This window comes from Protopterus annectens, chromosome 6.part0 (assembly GCF_019279795.1).
Source record: "Protopterus annectens isolate FY-2018-M chromosome 6.part0, PAN1.0, whole genome shotgun sequence".
NCBI classification, from domain to species: Eukaryota; Metazoa; Chordata; order Ceratodontiformes; family Protopteridae; genus Protopterus; species Protopterus annectens.
Genome location: NC_056737.1, coordinates 1,626,286,818 through 1,626,310,758, shown reverse-complemented (window position 1 = coordinate 1,626,310,758; position 23,941 = coordinate 1,626,286,818). Strand labels below are relative to the sequence as shown.

At 38.7% G+C, this 23,941-nt stretch overlaps 1 protein-coding gene across 1 annotated transcript in view; it reads right to left on the bottom strand.

Moving 5' to 3' along the window:
- Positions 1–23,941, bottom strand: part of DNAH7 (dynein axonemal heavy chain 7) — a 4,771,155-nt gene that overhangs the window by 2,071,198 nt on the left and 2,676,016 nt on the right. Inside the window, exon 31 of the mRNA XM_044073696.1 lies at positions 4,110–4,331. Coding sequence (XP_043929631.1) covers positions 4,110–4,331 — 222 coding nt within the window. The remainder of the gene's footprint in view (positions 1–4,109; positions 4,332–23,941) is intronic.

Genomic DNA, 23,941 nt, shown 5'->3' with positions numbered 1-23,941 from the left:
AGATAATTAAGAGGTTAAGATTCAAGGGGAGGGATGAATCTAACTGGTCTAATATGACTCTTAAAGTGGCAGGAGAAGCTCCTTGGTGGAACAATTCTGTTAAAACTCTCAATTTTTTTGTTTAAAGGAGCTATGGGTCCAGACATGTTGTCCGTCTGAACTGCAATAGTCCCTAGAGGAAGAAGGAGCAAAGTGCTGCTTGTATAACACCACTGCTGCTCTCAACCAGAACACATTGATGTGCATTGTATTGGTCCCCCCATTTTGATGTAGTAGTATCCCCTTCTTCACTATTAGGCACATCCAGTCGCCCCTTCTGTTAGAATGGAGAAGGATCGATTGGACCATTCGAACTTTTTTTTCTTTTTTCTTGGGTATTTGGTTTGCTAGGTCCAGAATGGGCCTCCAGTCCCCTCTTTCTTTGGGAAAAGAAAGAAACCTAAGTCGAATCTCTTTGATCCCCCTCCTCTGGGGTTGGATGGACTGGTTTTTTGCTTTTTTTTTTGAAATTTCTATAGCTGCTGGTTCTCTGGGATGGGGGCAGATCATCTGGATTGTCTCTTCTGGTGGGTATTGGAGAAGGAATGGATTCACTAGGGTATAGTTGTCTGTAACCTTACCCAAGTAATGTAAAAGCAATTTACAAGAAAACAATGGGAAGATATATGTATGGCTCCCAAGTGTCTAACCAAGTTCAGAAGGTTTAGGATATTTGCTTGGAAGTATTTGCACAGGTATTTTTATACCACAAACTTCAAAGAATGTTTCCTCAGGTAGAGGTGTGGAGGTGTGATGGAGAAGAGAAAGTAACTGGGAACATATGTTTTGGGAATGTAATGAGCTGGCAGATTTTAAAAATTCCCTACAGAGTACTTTATCAGAAATACTGGTTGAGCAAATGTCTGTAAGTAAGGAAGTTATCCTTTTGAGATGGGATACAGGATCTGAATTGTCTAGACATAGTACGGCCTTATTAAGTTTAATTCTGTTGGCTGCCAAAAATAAAATCAATCAATTAATACAAAATGGAAATCAAAGTCTATATCAACTGTACTTCAGGTTCTGAATATTAGAAAACAGATAAAAGAACTGGAAGGGGGATCTTTAGAAAAAATGAAAGAACAAATTAGAAGTAAATGGAAATTGTAGCAATGATACCTGGATAATGTTCAGGAGGAGGAGGAGGAGTGAGATTAGATTTAAGGGAAGGCAGGAATTGAGCAAATTTTTGTACTGTTGGGCTGATAGTACCAAAGAAAATATATGTGATGTATATTGTATTTAAACTGAAAAATGTTAAAATGCTTTTTTTTCTGTTAATTCCTGTTAACATTATTATATTATATTAAATGAAAATGTAATAAAGGTGTTTAAAAAAGCATTACTTCTTGCAGAAGACCAAACCCCCAAAACAAACCATATTGTTGGAATCTTAATCCTAACAGGGTGTATAACAAAAGAAAAAAGTCATGGCCAAAGTCAGAAAAAGCAACTCTCATAATGACATGCGCTCACTAATTAAACTAAACAGGAAACTAAGAGGACTAATTAAATCCAACAAGGCCAGTTACAAGGTCAAGATAGCTTCTCAGGCTAAAGACAACCACAAGGCCTTCTACAGCTATGTCTGAAACCTCAAAGCTAACATGCAACAGTGTGCTGAACTGGTAGTAAATGGAACCCACCTTCTCTTAGTAGAGGGAGATAGCGAATCTGCTGGCTGACAAATTCAGCTTAAACTTTACACTCCATTCCCCCTCCCACCCCTTGTGTAATCCCTACCAGCACAACCCCTCCAACTACTAATAGGAAGCAGTTTATAGCGGTGATCACTAAGGCTAAAAACACAGTCTCAATGGGGCTCAACGATATCCCAGGTTGACTACTAAATAGCCTGAAACATGACCTTTTAGCACCATTTAAGTCCCTTTTCAATTACAGCCTCACAACAGGCCACCTACCAATAAAATGGAGGATGGCAATGGTTACCCCCTTCACAAGTGTGGACCATCAACTGAACCCATAGTCTGACCAGTCTAATATGCAAAGTCATGGAATGAATCATCGTGGTAATGATCAACAAAGACATTGGTAGCCCATAGACACAGGGCCCATTCCAGTTTGGTTTTGTCAAAAGAAGGTCATGCCTACTTAATCTGGTTGGCTTCTTTAAGAAGGTAACCAAGGCAACGTGTGAAGAGAATACAGTATATACCACCTAGCTAGACCTGGCTAAGGAATTTAACACAATACACCACTCAGGTATTGAGGACAAACTCACTGAATGAAGCACAAATCCCTATGCAACACACTGGATTGCCAGTTGGTTCAAAGATAGGACTCAAGAAGTCAGGATTGGTGAGACCACCTTCACCAAAAGGCAGTTCATCAATGCAGTACCACAGAGCTCAGTGCAGGGCCCACTCCTGTTTGGCAGCTACTTCTCAGAGTCAAGGCTAATGTCAAGGGGCAATGATTCACCAAGTTCATAGACGAGTGCAAATTGGGAGCTATCATCAATTCCCCCATGACACTAACATCCTGCAAGAGGGTCTAACACAGACAAATGACTGGTGCCAAAGCCAAGAATTAAAACTCAATGCAAAGAGTGTATTATAGTGCCTTTTGGGAAAATATCTACCATGCAATTTACTCCATTTATAAGATGCCCCTAAGAGCTGACCTGGTACTTGGAGATCTGGGAAGATATGTACAGAGTAATTTTGCTTTTGACCATCACAAAGCCAAGGTAATAAGAAAATCATTCCATGCCGCCCAACTTATAAGGAAGGGTATAACATCCAGGTCCAAGAAAGTTAGACTACCACTCTACTTGTCCCTTATCAGACCCCTCATTGAGTGCCCACTTCAGCATGTACTTGACTAGGCATATTCAACAGTTGGAATGCCCACAGAGGTTCCTCACCAAGAGAACCCAGGGTATTAACACATTGTCCTGTACAGATCACCTAAGAGCCCCCTCTGTTTATACTCGGTCTCCTACATGTTGTTGAGATGCTATCTGTGATCCATATAAAGCATCCTTAGATTAGGCCCTGGTGTAGCTTTTACACATCCACAAAATGAGCAGTACCAGAAACACTAGATCCAGGGATCCGAACTTTGCTTGTGACATAAACAGAACATGCTGGTGAAACAAATATGTAACTCAAAGGATCCCCATGCAGACTCCCTATCCATGTGAAGCAGAGGCCTTCCCTAACCCTCTTCAAACATAACCTTGAGCACTGGATGAGAAATTGCAAATTCATACCCAGGCTGGCCCCCATGTCTCTTATACACAAAGGCCAACAGTAAACATTCCCTAACTAACACTGGATGAGTAATCATAAATTCATCCCTGACTGGCTCATCATGTCTCTTATAGACCAAGGCCAACAGTAAACACGTCATAATTAACATACGCCCCAACATAGCAACTTCCTTACTAACATGACCATCCTTACCAACATACAGCTTCCTCAAAATTAAGGCGCACATGTTACCAGGAGAAGCAATTGGGATGGGTTGCATGGCTAGGCTTATAAAGGCTCTTGTGGTCATTGGCCTAGTATATATCTATAAACTTATGAAATGACAGAAACTAAAACACACTTCCAGGGCAAGAGTTTTGAGTCGTTAGAATGGAATAGTTCAAAGGGAGTCAAAATCAACTCTTCTAGAGCAAAATATGGATTTTAAGCTGGAGTGAATGGATTTGAGGTCTTAAATATACAATGCATTTTAGAAATTGTTAAATCGCTATATCTGTAGCAAACTGGACTCTATTGGGAAACAGGCAGAAATGGTTTAAAGGAGTACTTCAATACATGAGGAAGCTAAACCTTTACTAAATAGGGACATGGAAATCTATATTTTGTGACTAAGATACTCTATTACTGGAACTATTCTAAAATGAAAATGAAACTCTAGACCATTTAGAAAGATGATTTTCTAATATTTTCTGCAATTAGGATTCCTTCCTTCTGCCCCAAAGAGCTATAAAATTACAATTTTTGTGGCAGTAAAACCATTTTATTCTGTATACTTTCAATATCTGAAAATAGTTGGTTCCAAGATTCAAAAAATATTAAAAGGTAAAAGTTTACCTCTTTCACAAATCTATACTCATATACTGTTCCTTCCTTAGGAATTTTAACTGTGAAGGGCTTCTCAGGTGGTTCCACATGGTCCAGAATGTTAAACTTTGTTCTTGTCTCCTCACTAAGAGGTCCATCGATTATTTCACGTAAAAGCTTGTCAAATTTCAACCGACTGTCTTCAGTGCAGCTAGCTCCCACAGACCAGATCAGTGAGAAGAGGAAAATACCCTGAGGCAAACACAACAGGGACGTAATTAATAAGTGCAGTAAGACAAGTGTGATACATAGTAACATTCTGTGTTAAACATAACAGAAAAGTACCACATGAATATATTTTATGAGATAACACAGAAACTAGAAAACTGCAGCAAGATATCTTCTCAGTATTTTTTTTTTGCATTTGTAATACACAACACACCTTCATCAGTAATGTTTTATAAGCAGAATCTGCAGTTAGAAAACCCACATGCACTTCATTTTTGGAATGGAAATGCAATGCCAAGAACCTAGGTTAATGGCTTCTCAATGCAACTCAAAGGGGATCCTGGCAAGCATGGCTCCCATCTGGCAGTATTTTATAACCATGCACCTCTCATTTAAAAATAATTGTCTTTCCATAAAACAAAGATACACTTATATTTTCAGTACTTCAATGATAGTTCTAACAATTATATTATTAATTGACATACATTAACCCGCCTTTGACATTCAATGGGAATACAAAATTATTAAAATACTTCCTAACCAATTTAACATTTTCATGTTATCAAAAAATAAACAGAAGGTAAGGTTGGGAGCTTTATAATCATAAATGATGACTTTATCACTAATGTGGTTAGTGATGTTAACCAGAATTATGTCTTAAAATACCCATTCAAATTTATGTGCAGAATTTTTGTAAAGAAACAAATTAATAATGAGATGTATTTTTAAGAAAAATGTTACGAATAAAATGTAATACAATGCATTTTTTTGAAATATGCTACTAATAAAATGCAGCACAGATAGAACACAATGAATTTTTACAGTTATAGCATTGTTTTGGGGAGCCAAAATAAAGAAAAAAAGAACTTATCATACATATAATAATGTATTTTCTTTGCAAATGGTCTTACACAGGATTCATAACAGAGATGATTATGAGTGAACTGACAGTCATAACCTACCTATTATGTGTTCGAGACATGGATGCCAAGAAATTCACCTCAACAGCAAAGCCCAAAACTGGAATCTAAAATTCCAGAGGATGCAAATGCTGAATCCATGAGTTTTTTTAGAAACTACTCAATCTTTCTCATGTGTAACCTGGCAAGAGGAATAATGAGAATCATGAGATTCAAAGACATTTGTTTGGAGTGTTTCTCCCCAGGCCCCCAGTTGGACTTTCCCGGCAAACAAATGTTAAATAAATAAAAATAAATTAAAAAAAGAGATACTCTCTAGATAATGTCTGAATTTAATTTGAGCTTCTCCTGTGTCAAAAAAAGCAAAAAAAAAAAAAACTTTTGCTGAGAGGTGTCTATGAGACAGCCGAGAAAGAAAATCTTGTGAAAAGGGGTCATAGAGGATTTCTGAACATTTATCTGAAATCTCAGGATAGTCATAAGAAAGAAAGCCATTGCAATGACTCAACATGCAGGAAAAGACTCTGCAAAGATGAGTTGTCTAAATAAGGAAATATGTGAGTGCCCTTCAGTCTGCAGTGAGTCATAGCTGGAACTAGACACTTTCTAAACACACTTGGAATTGTAGATAACCAAATGAAATGTGACCCAGACACAGAAAATCTGAAATATTTTCTCAAGCCCTTGGCAATGGAAATGTGGTGATATGCATCTTACATTACTTAAAGACTTCCTTGAGGAATGAAAGGCAAAACATTCTGAAGGGTCAACATCTTGAATTTTGGTACTTTCACATACAGATTTAGGAAAGAAAGAAAGATGTAAAGCTGGCCTTACTCTTCCTTTAGTACCAGAAACATTCTGGAATAGAAGCCTTTGCCCCTTTGATTAAATAGTACCAGTAATTGAAACTTCTAGGGTGAGTTAAGTACTGAAGAAAAAGTCAGTCTGGTTTGACGGTGGAGAGAAACTCTCCTGAAAGGAGATATTTGTACCCAGTACCAACTACATCCCTCCTAAACTGCTGTTAATACCCAAGAGTCTGAAACAGTCTGCTACCAAAGGGAAATGTACAGACCCAGTTTCTGGGACAGATTTTGAGGGATATTGGGAGGAGGAGATGGAGAGGAGGAAAGAATGCTGTTATAGTCATTCTGAAGTGGCAATCTCCCTTCTTCAGAAAATAGCCTTCTTTTTTATTGTGCCCTCCTGCCATCTCTTTTTGGATCCCTGTGAGGCTTGAGAGGGCAGAGATTATGTGTTCTGTTTCTTATCAGGAAAATATCATTTTGGAGATTTGTAAGAGGAGGTCTAAAAACTTCCTGTATTACTTTCCCTCTCATCAAATTATTTGTGGACTGGAGTAGCAGATGAGCCAATCAAACCCCCCCTATTTATAACTGAATTTACAATTTCAAACTTTACCCTGTCAGCAAACTTTTGGTTACATACTCAAGCATATCTTCTCAACAGTGTAGCAATAGCAGTGGCCCCAGACATAGCATCTGCACAATCAAAAATACTCTTTAAGGCATCTTTGAATACTTGAGAAATGTTAGAAGCAATGGAATTCAGATAGGCACTGTCTTCAGGAGGAAGTTGTTGTTCCTTCGGCTTTTCCCGGTTAGGGGTCGCCACAGCAGAACTCCAGTCAGCTAATGATTGGCAGTAGATTTTCATGGTGGTGAGGTGCCAGCTCGACGCCCAACCTTCAACGAAGGCATGCCCATTCACGCATGTTTTTCAAACACCACTTGACCGCAGGGAGGACATGCAGACTCCACACTGAAGGCGCTCCAGCCAAGAATCGAACGGGAGAACCTCTTGCTGTGAGGTGACAATGCTACCGCTGCTCCACCGCGACTGTCTTCAGGAGGAAGTATAGTAAATAATTCTATCACATTTTCTGCACAAAAAAGAACACATTCACTTATGAGACTGATAGTTTAAAATTGTACATGCTAAAGTGGAAGAAGAAAATAATCCCTTACTAAATCTATTTATTGAACAGGAGAAGAGTTTTCTTTTTTTGTGAATCTCTTCACCTGGGCTCTGCCTGCAAATGTTCTGTTCTGATCAGTGTAGTACCCCAGTAAACAAACTAAAATAAATAAATAAAGGATTAGAAGGCACAAAGAGTCTATTCCCAGCTGGTGAAGATGCGGATATGGTGCAAGGCCAGACTGGGGTATGGAAACAAATATTTGTTAGTTTCATAAGCTTTGTAAAGCTTATCTGCCTTTTTGTGAACTGAAGGCAAGGATTATTACAGGCAGCATTAACTATATTACCCCAGGCTGGAACAATAGGAGTTGTGGGAATAGAGTGAGGTATATCTTCTTGTAATATATCATAGTATCATTGCAATTCAGAAGGATCATCCACCTGTTCCCATAAAACACCTCATTCACCCTGGCTATTGTCTGAAAAAAGGAAAATTTCTCCAAGGGAGGTTGTGAGGACTAAGATTTTTCTGAATCAGTGACTTGGGAATTTGCTGTAAAAGAAGTCCTGCCCCTGTCTATGTCAGAATCCTCTGACATGATTTCTGCAAGAATATCTCTGCTACTATTATTTTCAGTAAGGAATTCTAAGCACCTGGATTGACGGCCTGTAACAACTGTCTAGCTAAAGTAAGAAAATCATCCTTTTTAACAGATACCATGTCCTCAGATGAACAATGTTTAACCTTTTGTTTTTTCTTTACAGGTCTGGATGAAAACCAACTTGGAGAAAGCACTTCTGGCCTGTCTAGAGGTCTTGTCCCCTGACTACACCATGCAACTTTTCCTAGTGTGTCTCCCTGACCCAGAAGAGATGGTTCTCTCAAAATGGCTGATGCCTGGTTTGTGGTGGCTGAAAGTACTACACAACGAGAAACTAAACGGGTAAGTGAGTGGTCAGAGAAATGACTAATGGCCAATGCAGATTCACCCACCACTGGCTAAGATTTGAGCCCACAGATTCAGCAAGGGCTCTTTGGTAAATTGTTTTCTAGGTACAGCAGGAGGTGGAACAGCTGGAGTGGGCTAAATATCCCTGCTATAACCATAGCGGATGCCTCAAATGTGGTACAATTTACTGTAATGAGATAGTTGGAAACTAAGTGTCAAAAAGTATTCACAAGCACTTACTCCCATACACAGTCACTAAACACAGTAATGCATAAGTAGCATACTAATGTCCTATCAGAAATCCCCTATTTCAGTATTCAGTCTGCCAGGAAAAAAATGGCAGGTACATTGTCACATAGTCTACACAAGCACTAGCATATTCTGTAACAGTCTCTGCCCAAAGAGCTTACAACTAAAAATAGATATCCCTGACAAGAAACTGCTGATATTGGAAAGAATACAGGGTTTCTTAAATGGAAAATACCACTAAAAGGCTAAAATACACTAAAATATCACTAAACTTCTACACAAGCACCACCATATCCTGTAACAGTCTCTGCCCAAACAGGTTACAACTAAAAAGAAACTGACAAGAAACTGCTGATACTGGAAAGAATACAGGGTTTTTTAAATGGAAAATATTACTAAAAGGCCCTATTAAAAATAGTCTTTTTTAAAGGGCAATATTCTGTGTGGAAGGGTTCCCACTGGGAACTTATCTGCCAGAAATGAATCTGAAGGCTGGCTGCTACTCCTGTGTACCCTCTGAGTTACTTCTTCATGAGGCAGCAAGAAAGTTGTTAGAAAAATGTGTATTTGAATATATGAGAAATGCTAGTTTAAAAGCAAAGTAGTATATAATGCATTTTATTCTATTAATCATATAACAGAATGGGATTAATTCATGTGTAAATGTAAGTAGTTTTGAAACTGCAGTGTGGCTTGAAGCAAAGCTGATCTTTGACCCTGGCAGAATGCTAGCTTAGCAAGTTTTAATGTTTATGCTTTCCACAGGTGATTATCTGCTGGGTCAGGAAATTAAATGTGTGAAATAATGAAATCTTCTGCTCTTTCCTGTTGGAATGATTTGGCCTTGTATATGTATTACTGAGATAGCACGCAGCTGTGTGAGAAAGTGTAACAGAGAACAAAGATGTGTATTAAAGACTGAATCTGCTATTGTATTCGAACTGATATGAAACCTTGAAGAAGTAACTTTACAGAAAGACATTATGTCTGACCAGCTGGATAGCAAGGCCGTATTGTATCTAGAGGAAAAGTTTTTTTAAATATACAGCATCAACAGTTTTATGAATAGAAGACTGTAAGCTAAAGTGATGTAGATGCCCTGTGACATATCACGTCAGTAAGGTGGGCATAGCTTAAATGTTAAACCTATATAAAATTGTGTGCTTCCTGTTTCATGTCAGACAAAATTCTGTACTTGTACGTTTTTTGCCTCCTGGTGTACACTAGTAAACTTTTTAACCTGAACCTCCTGTGTATTGATATCTTATTTTATTTAACAGTTTGAAAAATCCTTCAAGATGGAATTCCTTGGTGAGAAATCAGCAGTCAGAGTGAAGGTGTGGGAGGGAGCCAGACCTTTTGGAATATGGCCAATTGTTGTATCATGGGCAGGATGCAATCCATGTAAAGAGGCTGGCCACTTTCTGATCTGCGGGCGAAAAGCGGAACTTAGACTTTCTCAATACCAGAGGCTCAGGTAGGAAGAATTTGCCTTTTTTCTGTTTTAGATCAGGGACTAGGTTACAGTATATTGTTGTCAAGATTTGTTTTGCAGATCAGGGACAAAAGGAAGTACTGTATATTTGGTCATAGATCAGGGTAACAGAATAAGGTAGGCAGTTATTCTCGATAAACTGTGAACAGGAACTGAGAACTTGATATCACGTGATAAAAAAGGGTTACGTAACATCTTCTTTGACATGGGTAATCAGTGCACTAAAACATCACGAGATCCGCCTCTAACCGAAGACGCAAAATACATGCAATTACAACGTTCTGATAACATTAGGTATTATACGAAATGGGTTAGTAAATATGAATTTGATGGTAAACTAGATAAAACTTCACTAGTGAAACTCCTTAAACAGCTTAAATCTGATGCGGGAGGTCAGGCAAAAATGCAACGCCAATTAGGCATTCCTCAGGCACACAGGTGGATTGAGGAAGCAAATCGTAGAGAACAGAAGCTTAAAAATTCAAAAACATTATTTCTAGACAAAGAGGATAATAACTTGGTAATAGCGATGGCTCCCCCTCCTCCTCCCTTGCCCCCTCCCTTACCCTTTTCAGGATATGAAGCGAGTGGGCAGGCTGGTCCGCCTCCGCGTTATCCTGAATTTTCAGCAAGACCACAACCATTTGTTAGAGATCCTATTGAAACTAGGTCCCGAACACGTAAAACACATAAGGACACAGAATTATATCAAATAGAGAGAAATCTACAGGATGAGAGTGAGGAAGAAATATGCCCACTTATAGAAGTTCCAAATCCTCAGGCAGGACAGGAAGGGCAGGATCCAACACTCTTAGTATATAGACCATGAACACCGGAGGATATCCGGAAGGCTACTGAGGGAATCCCCCATCCGAAAGTTAATTTTACGAAATTTTTAGAAGATTTACAAGGCATGAGGTTGAGTTACCACTTGAATGGGGAAGAAGTAGAAAAAGTAGTAAGACAAATTATAGGTCCAGATTGGCACATGATTTGTGGCACCTGGAATCCTCGTAATGCAGAGCTTAGACCACTCCCACATAGTGACGCAGAATTAGACAACAGAGTGAAAAGTCTGACAGACCGAATCTCTGAGAAATGGAAACCTAGAGCAGACTGGACTTGCATTAATCAATGCATACAACAGGAAAATGAGACAATAGATGGGTACTATGCTAGATTATTAGAATGTTTTAATAATCATAGCGGTATGCAGTTCCTGAGAACCAAGCGAATGATTCCCAGATGAACAACAATTAAAAATGCATTTTGAAAGGTTGCATTGCACCTATTAGTAGCTTCATTACAAAGCATATGATAGACCATCGAACAGGGAGGCTACAAGCCTTACTTGAATATGCTAGACATGCTGAAAGACATTTTAATAGTAAAAAGAAAAGAAGGCAAGTCTTCACTGCTGAAGACGGAGCTGAAGTATTTGTATTACAGTCAGGTAAAAGGGCAAGAAAATGCCCGGGGAACAAACAATCTGACAAACGATCAGAAGATTTTGAAGAGAAAAAAGAGGTGAATGCTTCAAGTGCGGAAAAAGGGACATCTAGCAAGGGATTGTAGGCAAAACAAAAGGTAATTACAGAAGATAAGGAGATGAGGACTGACTATATGATAGTGAAGATACATCATGTGAAAGTCAGAAATCATCAGGAAAAGTTAATAAACAAAAACAAATGTAAATGTGATAGAAGGAGTAGAGGAAGTGCAAGTAGATATGGAGGATGAAGAAAGTGAAATTTTGGACTTAGCATTATTGAGTTTAGAGCTCTACTTAGCAGATACGAAACCGGAAGTTACACTTCTGGTGGAGGGAAGGGAAGTCAAATTCCTGTGTGACTCAGGAGCATCACGGACTTTGATACACCCTCCAAGTTACCAGAACATTCCGAATCACCTGATTATATATTAGTGAAAGCAGCAAACGGACAGCTATATAGGGAACCACTTTCCCATGATATAGCACTAACTGACCCTGTTTCAGGTATGACCCAGAGAAGTAAAATTGTTGTTTCTGCAAAATGTCCAGTAAACCTATTGGGCAGAGACCTTATGCAGATATTTGGCATAGCAGTAGTTCCAACTGTACAAGGTATGGAGGCACAGAGACAAATGGATACCTTTGTAGTGCGATCGGAGGGTGAAACTTTTTACTGGTACAGCCAGGACCTAGACACGACTGGTCCAGGGGCAGTAACCGAGGAAGTGATGAATGTAGCCATCAGTAAAGCCCCCTCCCTTGACACTGATCGACAGCATTTGTTACACTGTACTCTATACTACTGTACTACACCTGGACCTGATAGAGAGTATGAGCAGGAATTGTTTAGAAATCGTGCAACTAGATTGGTTTTGCGTACTTTGTACTGGGATACTGAGGGGAACAGTGTAGTTAGCTGTTCGCTACCTCAAGAATTCCTTGCATTATATAGATCAAATCGATTACCACATGTCAGCTTGACAAAAAACAAAAGTGTCAAATGGGCAGACTTAGGAGAAAAAGTAACAAGATGGGAAAAACAGACTGATTTAGAACTATCAGAACAAGGGATACAAAAACAAAAACTGAATTGGTTAACACAGACACATCCAGCTGTACACTTGCAATCTAGTGAGGACAGCTGATTAGCGTTCTTATTAGAAGAAGAAGAAAAGGCCTTATGTGAAATTCAAACAACTCTTTGGTCAGCAGGCAAGTCAGATGTAGGACTTATTCGAACAGCAGGACCAGTTGCAATAACCCCAAAGTCAGCTTTTAGACCACAGAAAAGACAATACCCTTTGAGAAAGGATGCAGAAATAGGAATTAAGCCTATAATAGCAGAATTACTCAAAGAAGGAGTACTGGTAGAATCTCCTGATTCACCATGTAATACACCCCTATTTCCTGTTAAAAAAGCAAATGGAGAATGGCGGATGGTACAAGATTTACAAGCTGTAAATAATGCAGTAATACCTAGAGCACCTACGGTGCCAGACCCACATACTTTGTTAAACGATTTAGAACCGCAACAGAAATATTTCTGTGTGGTAGATATTAGCAATGCTTTCTTTTCAATACCTATACATCCTGATAGTCAATATTGGTTTGCATTTACATTTCAGGGTAAAAGGTATACATATACTCGACTACCACAGGGATATTGTGAGATTCCCACAATATTTGCACAAGAAATGGCTAGCAACCTGGCAGGGTTTACCCCACCGGGAGGTAGTCAAATTCTACTTTACGTAGATGACATCTAGCTAGCAGCCTCCACCCAGCAACAGTGCAGGAAGGATACTGTAGCATTATTGAAATTTTTAGCAACACAAAGTAAACAAAAGTAAGTTACAACTTTGGAGAAAACAAGTTAGATACTTGGGATATGTAATATCCAATGAAGGTAGAATACTAGATGAGGAAAGAAAAACAACAATTTTGCAAGCACCTAAACCAGCAACCAAAAAGGAAATTATGTCTTTCTTGGGTACAACTAATTTCTGCCAGAGTTGGATACCAAATTATGCTTTGGAATCTGCTCCACTGACTGACTTCATATATAAGACACCAATGGCAGCACAAGATATTTTACAATGGACAACCGAAGCAGAAACGGCTTTCTGCAGGTTGAAGCAGTTGATAGCTTCTTCATTAGTTTTAGGACTTCCAAATTATCACAAACGTTTTTTTCAGACCATAGATTGCAAACAAGGATACATGACGTCAGTATTGACACAACAACATGGGGACAAGCAATGCCCCATAGCCTACTATTCATCACAGTTAGACTCAGTGGCGCGATCTTTGCCTCACTGTGTACAAGCAGTAGTTGCAACTGCAATGGCAGTACAGGCTTCGGCCTCAGTGGTGTTATTCCACCCTCTTACATTGAGAGTGCCTCATGCAGTTGCAATAATTTTACTGCAAGAAAAAGTGGCATACCTTTCCCCTGCTAGACATCTTTCGTGTATGACTATACTGCTGAGCCAACCTCATATGACAATTGAACGATGTACGACATTAAATCCATCAACATTACTCCCAACTCCTGCGGATGGCACACCACACAGCTGCCTGCAGGAAATTGAACAGTTAGCTTTACCTAGACAAGATCTCACAGATATGCCCTTGGATAATGCCGAGGTGGCATATTACATGGACGGCTCATGCAGAAGGGGTCCTACAGGGAAGAATCTGGTAGGGTATGCAGTAGTTACAGACACTGGAATTTTAGAAGCTCAATCCTTACCACACAACTTATCTGCACAAGCAGCAGAATTGATAGCTTTGATGAGGGCATGTACTTTAGCAAAAAACAAGTGTGTGAGCATATATACTGATAGTCAGTATGCTTTTTCTACAGCACATGTATTTGCACAACAATGGAAAAATAGAGGAATGATAACATCTAGTGGAAAACCTACTAATCATGTGCAATTTATTTTGGAATTATTAGAATCTATTCAGTTACCTACCAAAGTAGCTATTTGTAAATGTGTAGCTCATACGAAACAGCAGGATAAGATTTCAAAGGCAATGCGAGCTGATGCAGCTGCAAAGCAAGCAGCCTCAGACTCAGAAACTTTACTTTTAAATGAGGAATTACAACCCTCTGAGATTTTAGATTTAGACATGTTAAAAACAATGCAGACGCTTACTACAAAAGCAGAGAAACAAAAATGGGTAAAACGAGGTGCAATTCTTGAGAATGAACTGTACATTTCCAAAGAAAGAAAAACGATATTGCCGTCTAATTTATTTAGATATACAGCTTTGTTGAGCCATGGGCAGTGCCATGTCTCAACAGGGGGGATGGTACAGTTAGTAAATCGAATATTCCAAACATATGGATACACAAACTACACAAAAAAATGTTGTGCAGCTTGTCATACTTGTAACAAGCATCATGCATAAGGAGCATTTAAAACCAAGCAAGGAAGTTTTCCTATACCACCATACCCGTTCCATACTATTTGTATGGATTTCATAGAATTGAATAAATGTGAAGGGAAAAAGTTTTGTTTAGTTATTGTAGACATGTTTTCTAAATAGGTAGAAGCATTTCCAACTAAAAACCCGGATGCAGCAACAGTGGCGAAAGCCCTGATAAAGGAAGTAATCCCTAGATTTGGTATTCTGGAAAGGATTTATAGTGACAACGGCACACATTTCGTAAACCAGACAATCCACCAACTTGGAGATTTTTTGGTATCTCCTTAAAGAACCATTGTGCCTACCACCCACAGTCAGCAGGAGTGGTGGAAAGGTACAATGGTACCCTAAAAAATAAACTTAGGAAGCTAGTAGAGGAGACCCAAAAGAATTGGATATACTGTCTACCTTTAGCACTGCTGAGTATGAGAATGGTTCCAAATGTAAAGGGTATGACTCCCTTTGAAATGTTTTTTGGGAGAGCATATTATGTGCCTCAGTGGAAAGCTCTCATGCCTGCAGAGCAAGAGGCTGACAGTTCATTAGCTAGTTATATGAGGAAACTGTTAACAAATAAATCTGTTTTGCAGTTTAACTCTTTTTCAGATAAGGAACAGACCAGACCGGTGGAAGCAGTCTTGGCCCCAGGGTCGTGGGTTTGGCTGAAAGTGACGAAAAGGAAGAATTGGGCGAGTCCAAAGTGAGAGGGACCGTACCAGGTTCTGTTGGCAATGCCTACTGCAGTTAGAGTGGCCGAGAGGATGTCCTGGGTTCATTTGATGCATTGTAAACCGGTAAACAACTTTCAACTTGATAAAAACTTTGTGACTGATACACAACCAGACCGAGATGGCCAAAAACAAAGCGAATAGAAATTTAGAACATAATCATTTTGTTGAGTGTACATTTACTGACTGTAATTGTGACAATTTTCCTCTTGTTGTGGTTTATCCTACACACAACCACACAAGTGAAAGTGGGAAGGCGTGATGAAACGTCTATAGACTGGCATCCAAATTTTAACACATACCTAGCCATGAAACGTGTATATGCAGAGACTATGAACATTTCAAATTGCTGGGTTTGTACAGCTATACCAACAGCATATGGAGGACTGATAACGTCCGCTGTCCCTTTGGGGATAAATGAAACTTGGGAGAATTTGCTTTTCGATACAGGAACTGTGAGATCACAGGACAAAATAGCTTTATTTTTACCTGTCACACAAAAAAGGAGTTGTATGTTTTTATAAAAATGACACCCTCCAGGTGGGCTGGAGCAATTGTAATATAACCATATCTTACCGATGTTATATTAAGAATGGTAATGGCAATACTTTTTGCAATACTAATTATGACTCGTATTTGAACTCATTGAAAACAACTATGAATGACATTCGCAAAAATCCAGTTTTGTTTAAACAATTGTCAGTTATAGATCAGAAAATGTTTCATGCAGGGCTGATGCGTATTAGTACTAAAGTAGAAAACTGTTATTTTATTTGTGGGAAAAAGGCATATAAATGGTTACCTGAGAATTGGTCCGGCAGTTGTTTTTTGGGTTATTTGGTTCCGGCAATAAGACATACTGCAGGATTACCTTTGGGTAAGATACGAAATGTGAGAGAAGCAGCCCGAAAGCCTGAAGGTCCAGTTGAAAAACCTGTGACTCCAGTTGGAAAGATCGAAGCTGGCTGGAAAGACCACAATTCAGTGAAAGACAAAAGTGAATTGACTCATATGGACTTGAGTGACAGTGTTGTATCTTGGGCAGGAATATTCCCAGCCTATGGAGCAGTCAAATCGATCTGGGAGCTGAGGAAGTTGTCGAAACTTCTCGAAGTAATGAGCAATGCAACTTTTTCCGCCCTAGTACTGGTGACTGATGAACTGAATGCAATGAGAACTGTTGTGCTACAAAATCGGATGGCTCTTGACTTCACCCTAGCGGCGAGAGGTGGTACATGCGTTCTTATCAAAGAAGAATGCTGTGCTTATATTCCTGACAATCGTCATGAGATCAATAACCACCTAGAGGTAATTCAGCAAGTATCAGCCATGACTGAACCAGGCCTAAACCCACTGACGGACTTTTTCCATAATCTATTTGGGGGGTGGGGTTCCATCCTAATGAATATTCTGATTGCCATTTGTGTGGGTATACTCCTAATAGGAGCATGTGTTTGCTGTGGAATTCCCTGCATGAAAAGACTAATCAAAGATTTTATTGATGTATCTGTTACTGAAACTTTGTACCAAGATATTGAGATTGAAAGATTGATCTCAAATGACATTTTTTTTGAAGTATAGATTGAATGACTCACCTAGCTGAAAATCCTAAGTGGAAAAGGTTAGGAGATGAAATGACACTATGCATACTTCAAAATAGAATAAAAAGTATTAATGGGGAAATGTTAGAAAAATGTGTATTTGAATATATGAGAAATGCTAGTTTAAAAGCAAAGTAGTATATAATGCATTTTATTCTATTAATCATATAGCAGTAGGGATTAATTCATGTGTAAATGTAAGTAGTTTTGAAACTGCAGTGTGGCTTGAAGCAAAGCTGATCTTTGACCCTGGCAGAATGCTAGCTTAGCAAGTTTTAATGTTTATGCTTTCCACAAGTGATTATCTGCTGGGTCAGGAAATTAAATGTGTGAAATAGTGAAATCTTCTGCTCTTTCCTGTTGGAATGATTTGGCCTTGTATATGTATTACTGAGATAGCACGCAGCTGTGTGAGAAAGTGTAACAGAGAACAAAGACGTGTATTAAAAGACTGAATCTGCTATTGTATTCGAACTGATATGAAACCTTGAAGAAGTAACTTTACAGAAAGACATTATATCTGACCAGCTGGATAGCAAGGCTGTATTGTATCTAGAGGAAAAGTTTTTTTAAATATACAGCATCAACAGTTTTATGAATAGAAGACTGTAAGCTAAAGTGATGTAGATGCCCTGTGACATATCACGTCAGTAAGGTGGGCATAGCTTAAATGTTAAACCTATATAAAATTGTGTGCTTCCTGTTTCATGTCAGACAAAATTCTGTACTTGTACGTTTTTTGCCTCCTGGTGTACACTAGTAAACTTTTTAACCTGAACCTCCTGTGTACTGATATCTTATTTTATTTAACAAAAGTACTGAAAAAATCTTACGTTTGATTGCTGATTTCCTCTACAGGGCTGAGAAATTAGCAGTCAGAGTGGGAGGGAGCCAGACCTTTTGGAATATGGCCAACTGTTGTATCATGGGCAGGATGCAATCCATGTAATCTGAGGGCTACTTCAGCAACCAGAATGATGAAAGTTAAACTCTATGGTTCCCTTATCTGAGACAAGGCAGATGACAGCTGGATCAGCAATGACGTTTTTTTCACATCAACATTTATGACTGTCAGGAAGTCTAAAATCTATCTGGCATTTGAGGGTTGGAGGTTGGTTGTCAGGGGATAATACAACAGCAACAAAAGCATCTTCTTGTTCTCACAAAGCAAGAATAATAGCAGCTTGTTTGAAAACATCCATGTTTAAGAATTAATAATATGCACTCTGGGAGTCACAAACTTCTCTGCCTTCCCATTTAAAATATTATTTTATCTTTGCAATGTCAAAGAAATGTCTTCATTAAGTTAAACTGAAGATTAAGTGTCTTCAGCATCTAATTCAGAACAAGATGAGGAAGTCATTTTAGATGCATAGTCTAAACCACCTTGGTCTGAATTAGAAAAGTCTTCCTTCTTCTTAGAAGAATAATCTTTTCTTTCTTTTTAAAATGAGTAAAAGAAAAACATAAACAGGATGACTGACCAATCTGAAAAGCTTGAAGGGCTTTGAAATGGCCGGAGGAAAAACTAAACCAGTCATATGCACTAGAATGACCATCAAGACATTAGTGGTGGCAGCCAGAGGTCTGACTTCCATTAAGGAGCCTTGAATTTCCTCTCAAACAAGAAGTTGGCACATATTCCCTTTCTCCCTAAGCTAAAACTATTCTGAACTCTCCGCTATTGGCTAATCTGCTATATGATTAGTCTGACTGGGTGTACTAAACTTCTATCCCATGACAGCCTCAAAAGGGGTATCATTAAAGGGTCCAGGGAAGAAGGTGGTCACTCTAGGGGCTGCAAAAGTGCCTTTGTGGATTCAACTATCTCAGACCAAAAATGAGAAGCAGAAGTCTGGTTAGACTCAAGCCCCTCTTTGTTGTGCATTTCTTTTCTCAATGAGGGGTGAAGTCAGGAGATAATGAGGACAGTATCATGGCATCATGAAATAAAGAATGAAGCCGTTTGTTCTCTAGGTAAGTTTTGAAGGAGTTTAGTCTATTCCAGGTAGCTTTAGGGTTGAACAACTGACAAACAGAACAACTTTTCCTGTTGAATTCTGCCCCGAGACAAAATATGCAACTTAAAGTGGAGGTCTTACAAGGAATCTGCTGCCCACAGTTGCACTTCTGTTTTTCCCAGCCCAACATAAATATTCTCACAAAACAAAAAAAATAATGTAGTACTTGAAGGATCCCCCAAAATGTACTTATCTGAAGGAGTCTCTGATGCTGAAACTGATCGAAACAGATGATTAATGTGATGTTGACAGAAGTCAGCATAAGTGAACTAGTGGTAAGGACATCAGTACATCCCTCTTATACTAGCACATTGGCTTGTGTTAAGGGCAGATGTGCGGCACATGAGGAAGGATCCTGAGCTTTGTAGACTGGCTGAACATTTTGGTATCCTAGCACATAAACCATATACCCATCCCCTAACTGTACATAACTTACCCCCAATGTTAAAATACTTTTGGGATGGTAAAAACATTTAAGTTCTACATACGGGCTTGCCAAATCTGCTCATCTTCATACTTTTGTAGATTCTTCCATATCAGCCTTTATCTATTGCTCTATTTCCAAAACTTGGAGAAGGTTACAGACCTCTCCACCTCTGTGAATAAATTTCCATATGGTAGCTTTATTATACATTCTGCATTGTAAGGTCCTGAGAATTAAGTACAATCACTTCTTCATGAAGAGTGTAACCCAAAAGAGATGACAAATAGGGAAAGTGAACTACGTGGAAAATGTTCTTACAAGAAATTACATTAATACAGCACATAATATCTTCTTCAAATGGCAAAACATTCTGTACAATTAATAGCTTCAGACTAGCTAACACTTTGCATATTGTCCTATGCAGGAAATGCCACATAAAGTTTTAGCAGTTCTCTAAGTGGCTACTGCACAGTTTACACCTTTGAGTGCTACATCTCCCATTGACTGGCTCTATGCCTTTGGAAGACTGCTTTGTGACATTATATAACTGCAGACCAGTTACTACTATGTTAAGGTCCAAAAAACACAGCAAGGTAACACCGTGCTCTTAGCAAAAGCCAACCAATAACAGCAAAATTCAGCACAGTGGGGGCAAACAGAGAATACGAGAGTCTCAATCCAGACCATGCTTGTTTATTAAAAAGCACTCCATAGAATGTTTTTATGTGGGGAAGACTGAAAGGACCCTAAAGAGACGCATATATGAGCATCAGTATAGTATAAGAGCAAAACATCAGAACAATGCATTGTTCAAACATACTTTAACATGTAAGCAAGCTAGATTTACATTTTTTGTTCTGGATGCTATAACTATGAATAAAAGGGGAGGCCCTTGGGAGGAAACTATTGAATATACAGGAACATATTGGCAGGTAGCTCTACAAGCAAATGAAACTCCAGGAATGAATGAAAATATATCTTTGGTACCTGTACTTAAGTTAAGAGCAGCAAGGCTTTAAGGGTTCCAAACTCTAATAAATAATAAGAATTACAGTATCCCATAATAACTCTTTAATATGTTCCCTTGTTAAGTTTTTTAATAGCCTGCATACATTAAATTATAAACTAATCCTATGAATATGTGCTTACATTTTAACTGTTTATTAAATTGTTATTATTATATGTATGATTTTTATTAAAGCTTTCATAGTGTGGATATTTAAGGTTTATACAAGGAGTATATATTTTATTCATAATAAATATGTAGCTCTATTAAGTTAGGTAGCGTTGTCGCCTCACAGTAAGACGCTGTCTGGTTCGACTCTCAGAGCGTCTTCTGCGTGGAGACATACGTGAATGGGCGTACCTTTGTTGAAGGTTGTGTGTCAGGGCTGGCAACTGTAAAAAAAAATCAACTGCCAATCATTAGCGGACCGGAGTTCTGCTGTGGCGACCCCTAACCGGGAAAAGCCGAAAGTCACAACATTAAGTTAAGGGGTAAATTTAGTGCAGAGCTTTCATGATTTTATATCTGTTTGATATATTTATTTTATATTCTATGCTAGACCTTTTAAATAGGTCATTTTTTGATGTATGTTTTTTTCAAATGAGTGAGTTTTTTTGCTTTAAGCATAAATCAGTTAATTGATTAATGGATTTCATCAAGAGTATTTAAACACTCTAATTCTGCTTGCTTCTGAAGTGTGATCTGATGAAGTCCTAGTTTTTTAGGGACGAAAAACTTGGTGATTAAGTTAATGCATTTAGTCCTGAATGTTGTTTATTGCTTAATTCGTTCTGTGGAGTGCTTTTTAATAAACAAGCGTGGGCTGGATTGAGAGCCATGTATTCTCTGTTTGCCCCCATTGTGCTGAATTTTACTATGTTAAGCTCCATCCAGAAGATGGTTCAGATAAGGTGGTAACTTTATCAATGAAGCTAAATAACATCCCTCCTTTATCCAACAGATACAGTAAATAGATGCCATTTAATGCATGGACTGTGAATCTGGCTAAAATAGTTTATGAAGAATTCCTAAGTGGAGTCTGACATCATCAGATAAAGCATTCATTTCAGTTTTAAGACCCAATTAATTCTTTATGAAAGAAAAGCACATCTGTGTGATATGCTCACTATAAAACTAACTTTGAGAGAAATGCTTGTAGTATTCATAAATATTGAAGACTTCTACACACAATCTACCACAATTCAGCCATATTTACAAGTTGGTAAAGGTCATTACTCATGATGGTGACAGTCTCATACTGCTCTGCTCTTCTGGAGTTAACTTACATGTGTCCCATAGAAAAACAGAATTACCACATGCCATATTTTGATCTTCCAATGAGCAACTTGTAAAATGTGTAAAACAATCTGTGAAAAAAGACAGCTGTACAAGTAAACTTACCATAATGGTCTGTGTCTGAATGATCACTGCTGCAGGAGCCTTAGATTTATGAGATATACACGGCAAGGAAAATAGCAGGCCAGCTTCCAAAGCTAAATGGCACCTTCCACCTACTCAAACCATTAGTCAACTTGAGCTGATCTGACAAAAAGACAGGTTTGGGCACCAATCCTTCATATTTTTTTTTGCCAACTGAGAGAGGGATGGTAAGCCCTGAGAGGACATTGCTAGGAAAAGAAAAAAATACATATCCCAACCATGGATAAAAAAAACACAAGGTAAACAAGGGTAAATTTGCTTAAACAACTGTACTATATCTGTCATTAGGATCAATGCTGCAGTAGTCTTAGCTGTATGGGAAGTTTACCATAGCTTAGAGTGAGTGGGAAGAGGGGAAAGGATGAGAGTGCAGGAGCCATGGGAGAATGGTCCTATCAAACCCTGTCCTAGAGCCAGAGATGCAATTTAGTGCATTTCTAAACATATACAGTGGTCCAAGTTGCTGCTTCTTTCAAAACAACACCCACATCTACACAAAGTCACATCACATGGAGCCTCTACTTCTAAGCCCATAAGGCAAGTGACCACACAATCCAACATTCTGTTAATTGGAGACTCCATCGTAAGACACACTTATGTCCCTCTCATCATGCCAAGTAAAGATAAACTCATGGTCAGTTACTTATCATGGACTAGGATCTGTCACATTACACAAGCACTTAGGCCACTGGGCTACAACTACCAGTATGACTTAGCCATAGTCCATGTAGGTGCAAATGGCCTGAGACGTACTTCCCTAGACTATATGAAGAGAGACATCATGGAGCTCTTAGAATATGTGTCCCAGGCTGGTATTAGCTTAGCAATGAGCAGCATTTTACCTTCTCCAGCGATGATGCCACAATATGAAAAAAAAGATGAATGACTTTAATAATTGGCTTAGTTTCTGGTGTCATTGTAAGGGTGTGTAATATTTGTCTGCATGGAAGGAGATGGTCAACAGACCTCGCTGCTTTGAAAGGGATGTTCTGCACCTCTCCCCACTAGGCTTTCAAATATTAGCTAAAACATTCTCTTCCCCCATAGCACCTTTTTTAGGAAATGTCAAACAAAGTACAGCAGAGAGTCAATTATCCGAACGTCAATTATACAAATGCAGCCTTCCGAAATAGGAAAATCAAAGTCTAATATGTAAACATTATACGTATTCACTTGTGCGTGTTTTTTGAGCTTGTAGCCTACTCGTTTGTGAAAAATATTTTTTATTGTCCCCTGGAATTGCTGAATGGTTGAAAAGTGTATTCCCTGTGTGCAGAAAAAAGATTTTAGAAGTTTTTATACGGTTCAATTATATGTTTGATTATCCGAACAGTTTGATTATCCAACTACCTTATCCGAACAGTTTGATTATCCCAACTACCTTAGGTTCCACTTAGTTTAATTGAGACTCTGCTGTACATCCAATATAGTAAATCAAAGCAAAGAAAATATAAAGGTATTACTGCTCAATGTGAGGAATCTAAACAAAAAACTCCACTCACTAGAAGCTCTCTTCAACCTAGAGAATTCTGATATCTGTGCAGTCACTGAGACATGGTTTAAAGCCAAGGAGAGCACACTGACAGTGTAAGGTTATAATACCTTCCAAACATTTAGACCAGCTACTACACAGACAGGGACTACTCTGTGTTCAAATTGCCATAGGCAAAATCCAATATCACTTCCTTGCAAGCTATATGTCCCTCCCTATGACCCAAGAAACACATACCATATATTTAAACTTATTGGAGACACTCACCATCCAAACCAATACCATATTCATGAGCAACTTTAATTAACCCACTATTAATTGGAAATCCTATATGACACCAAATGTACAGGCACAGTGATTCCTGGATTTTATAAACAAACTCCCTGGACCAGACTGTCAATCACCAGCCAGGAGTGCAGCCATTCTGGATCTGGTCC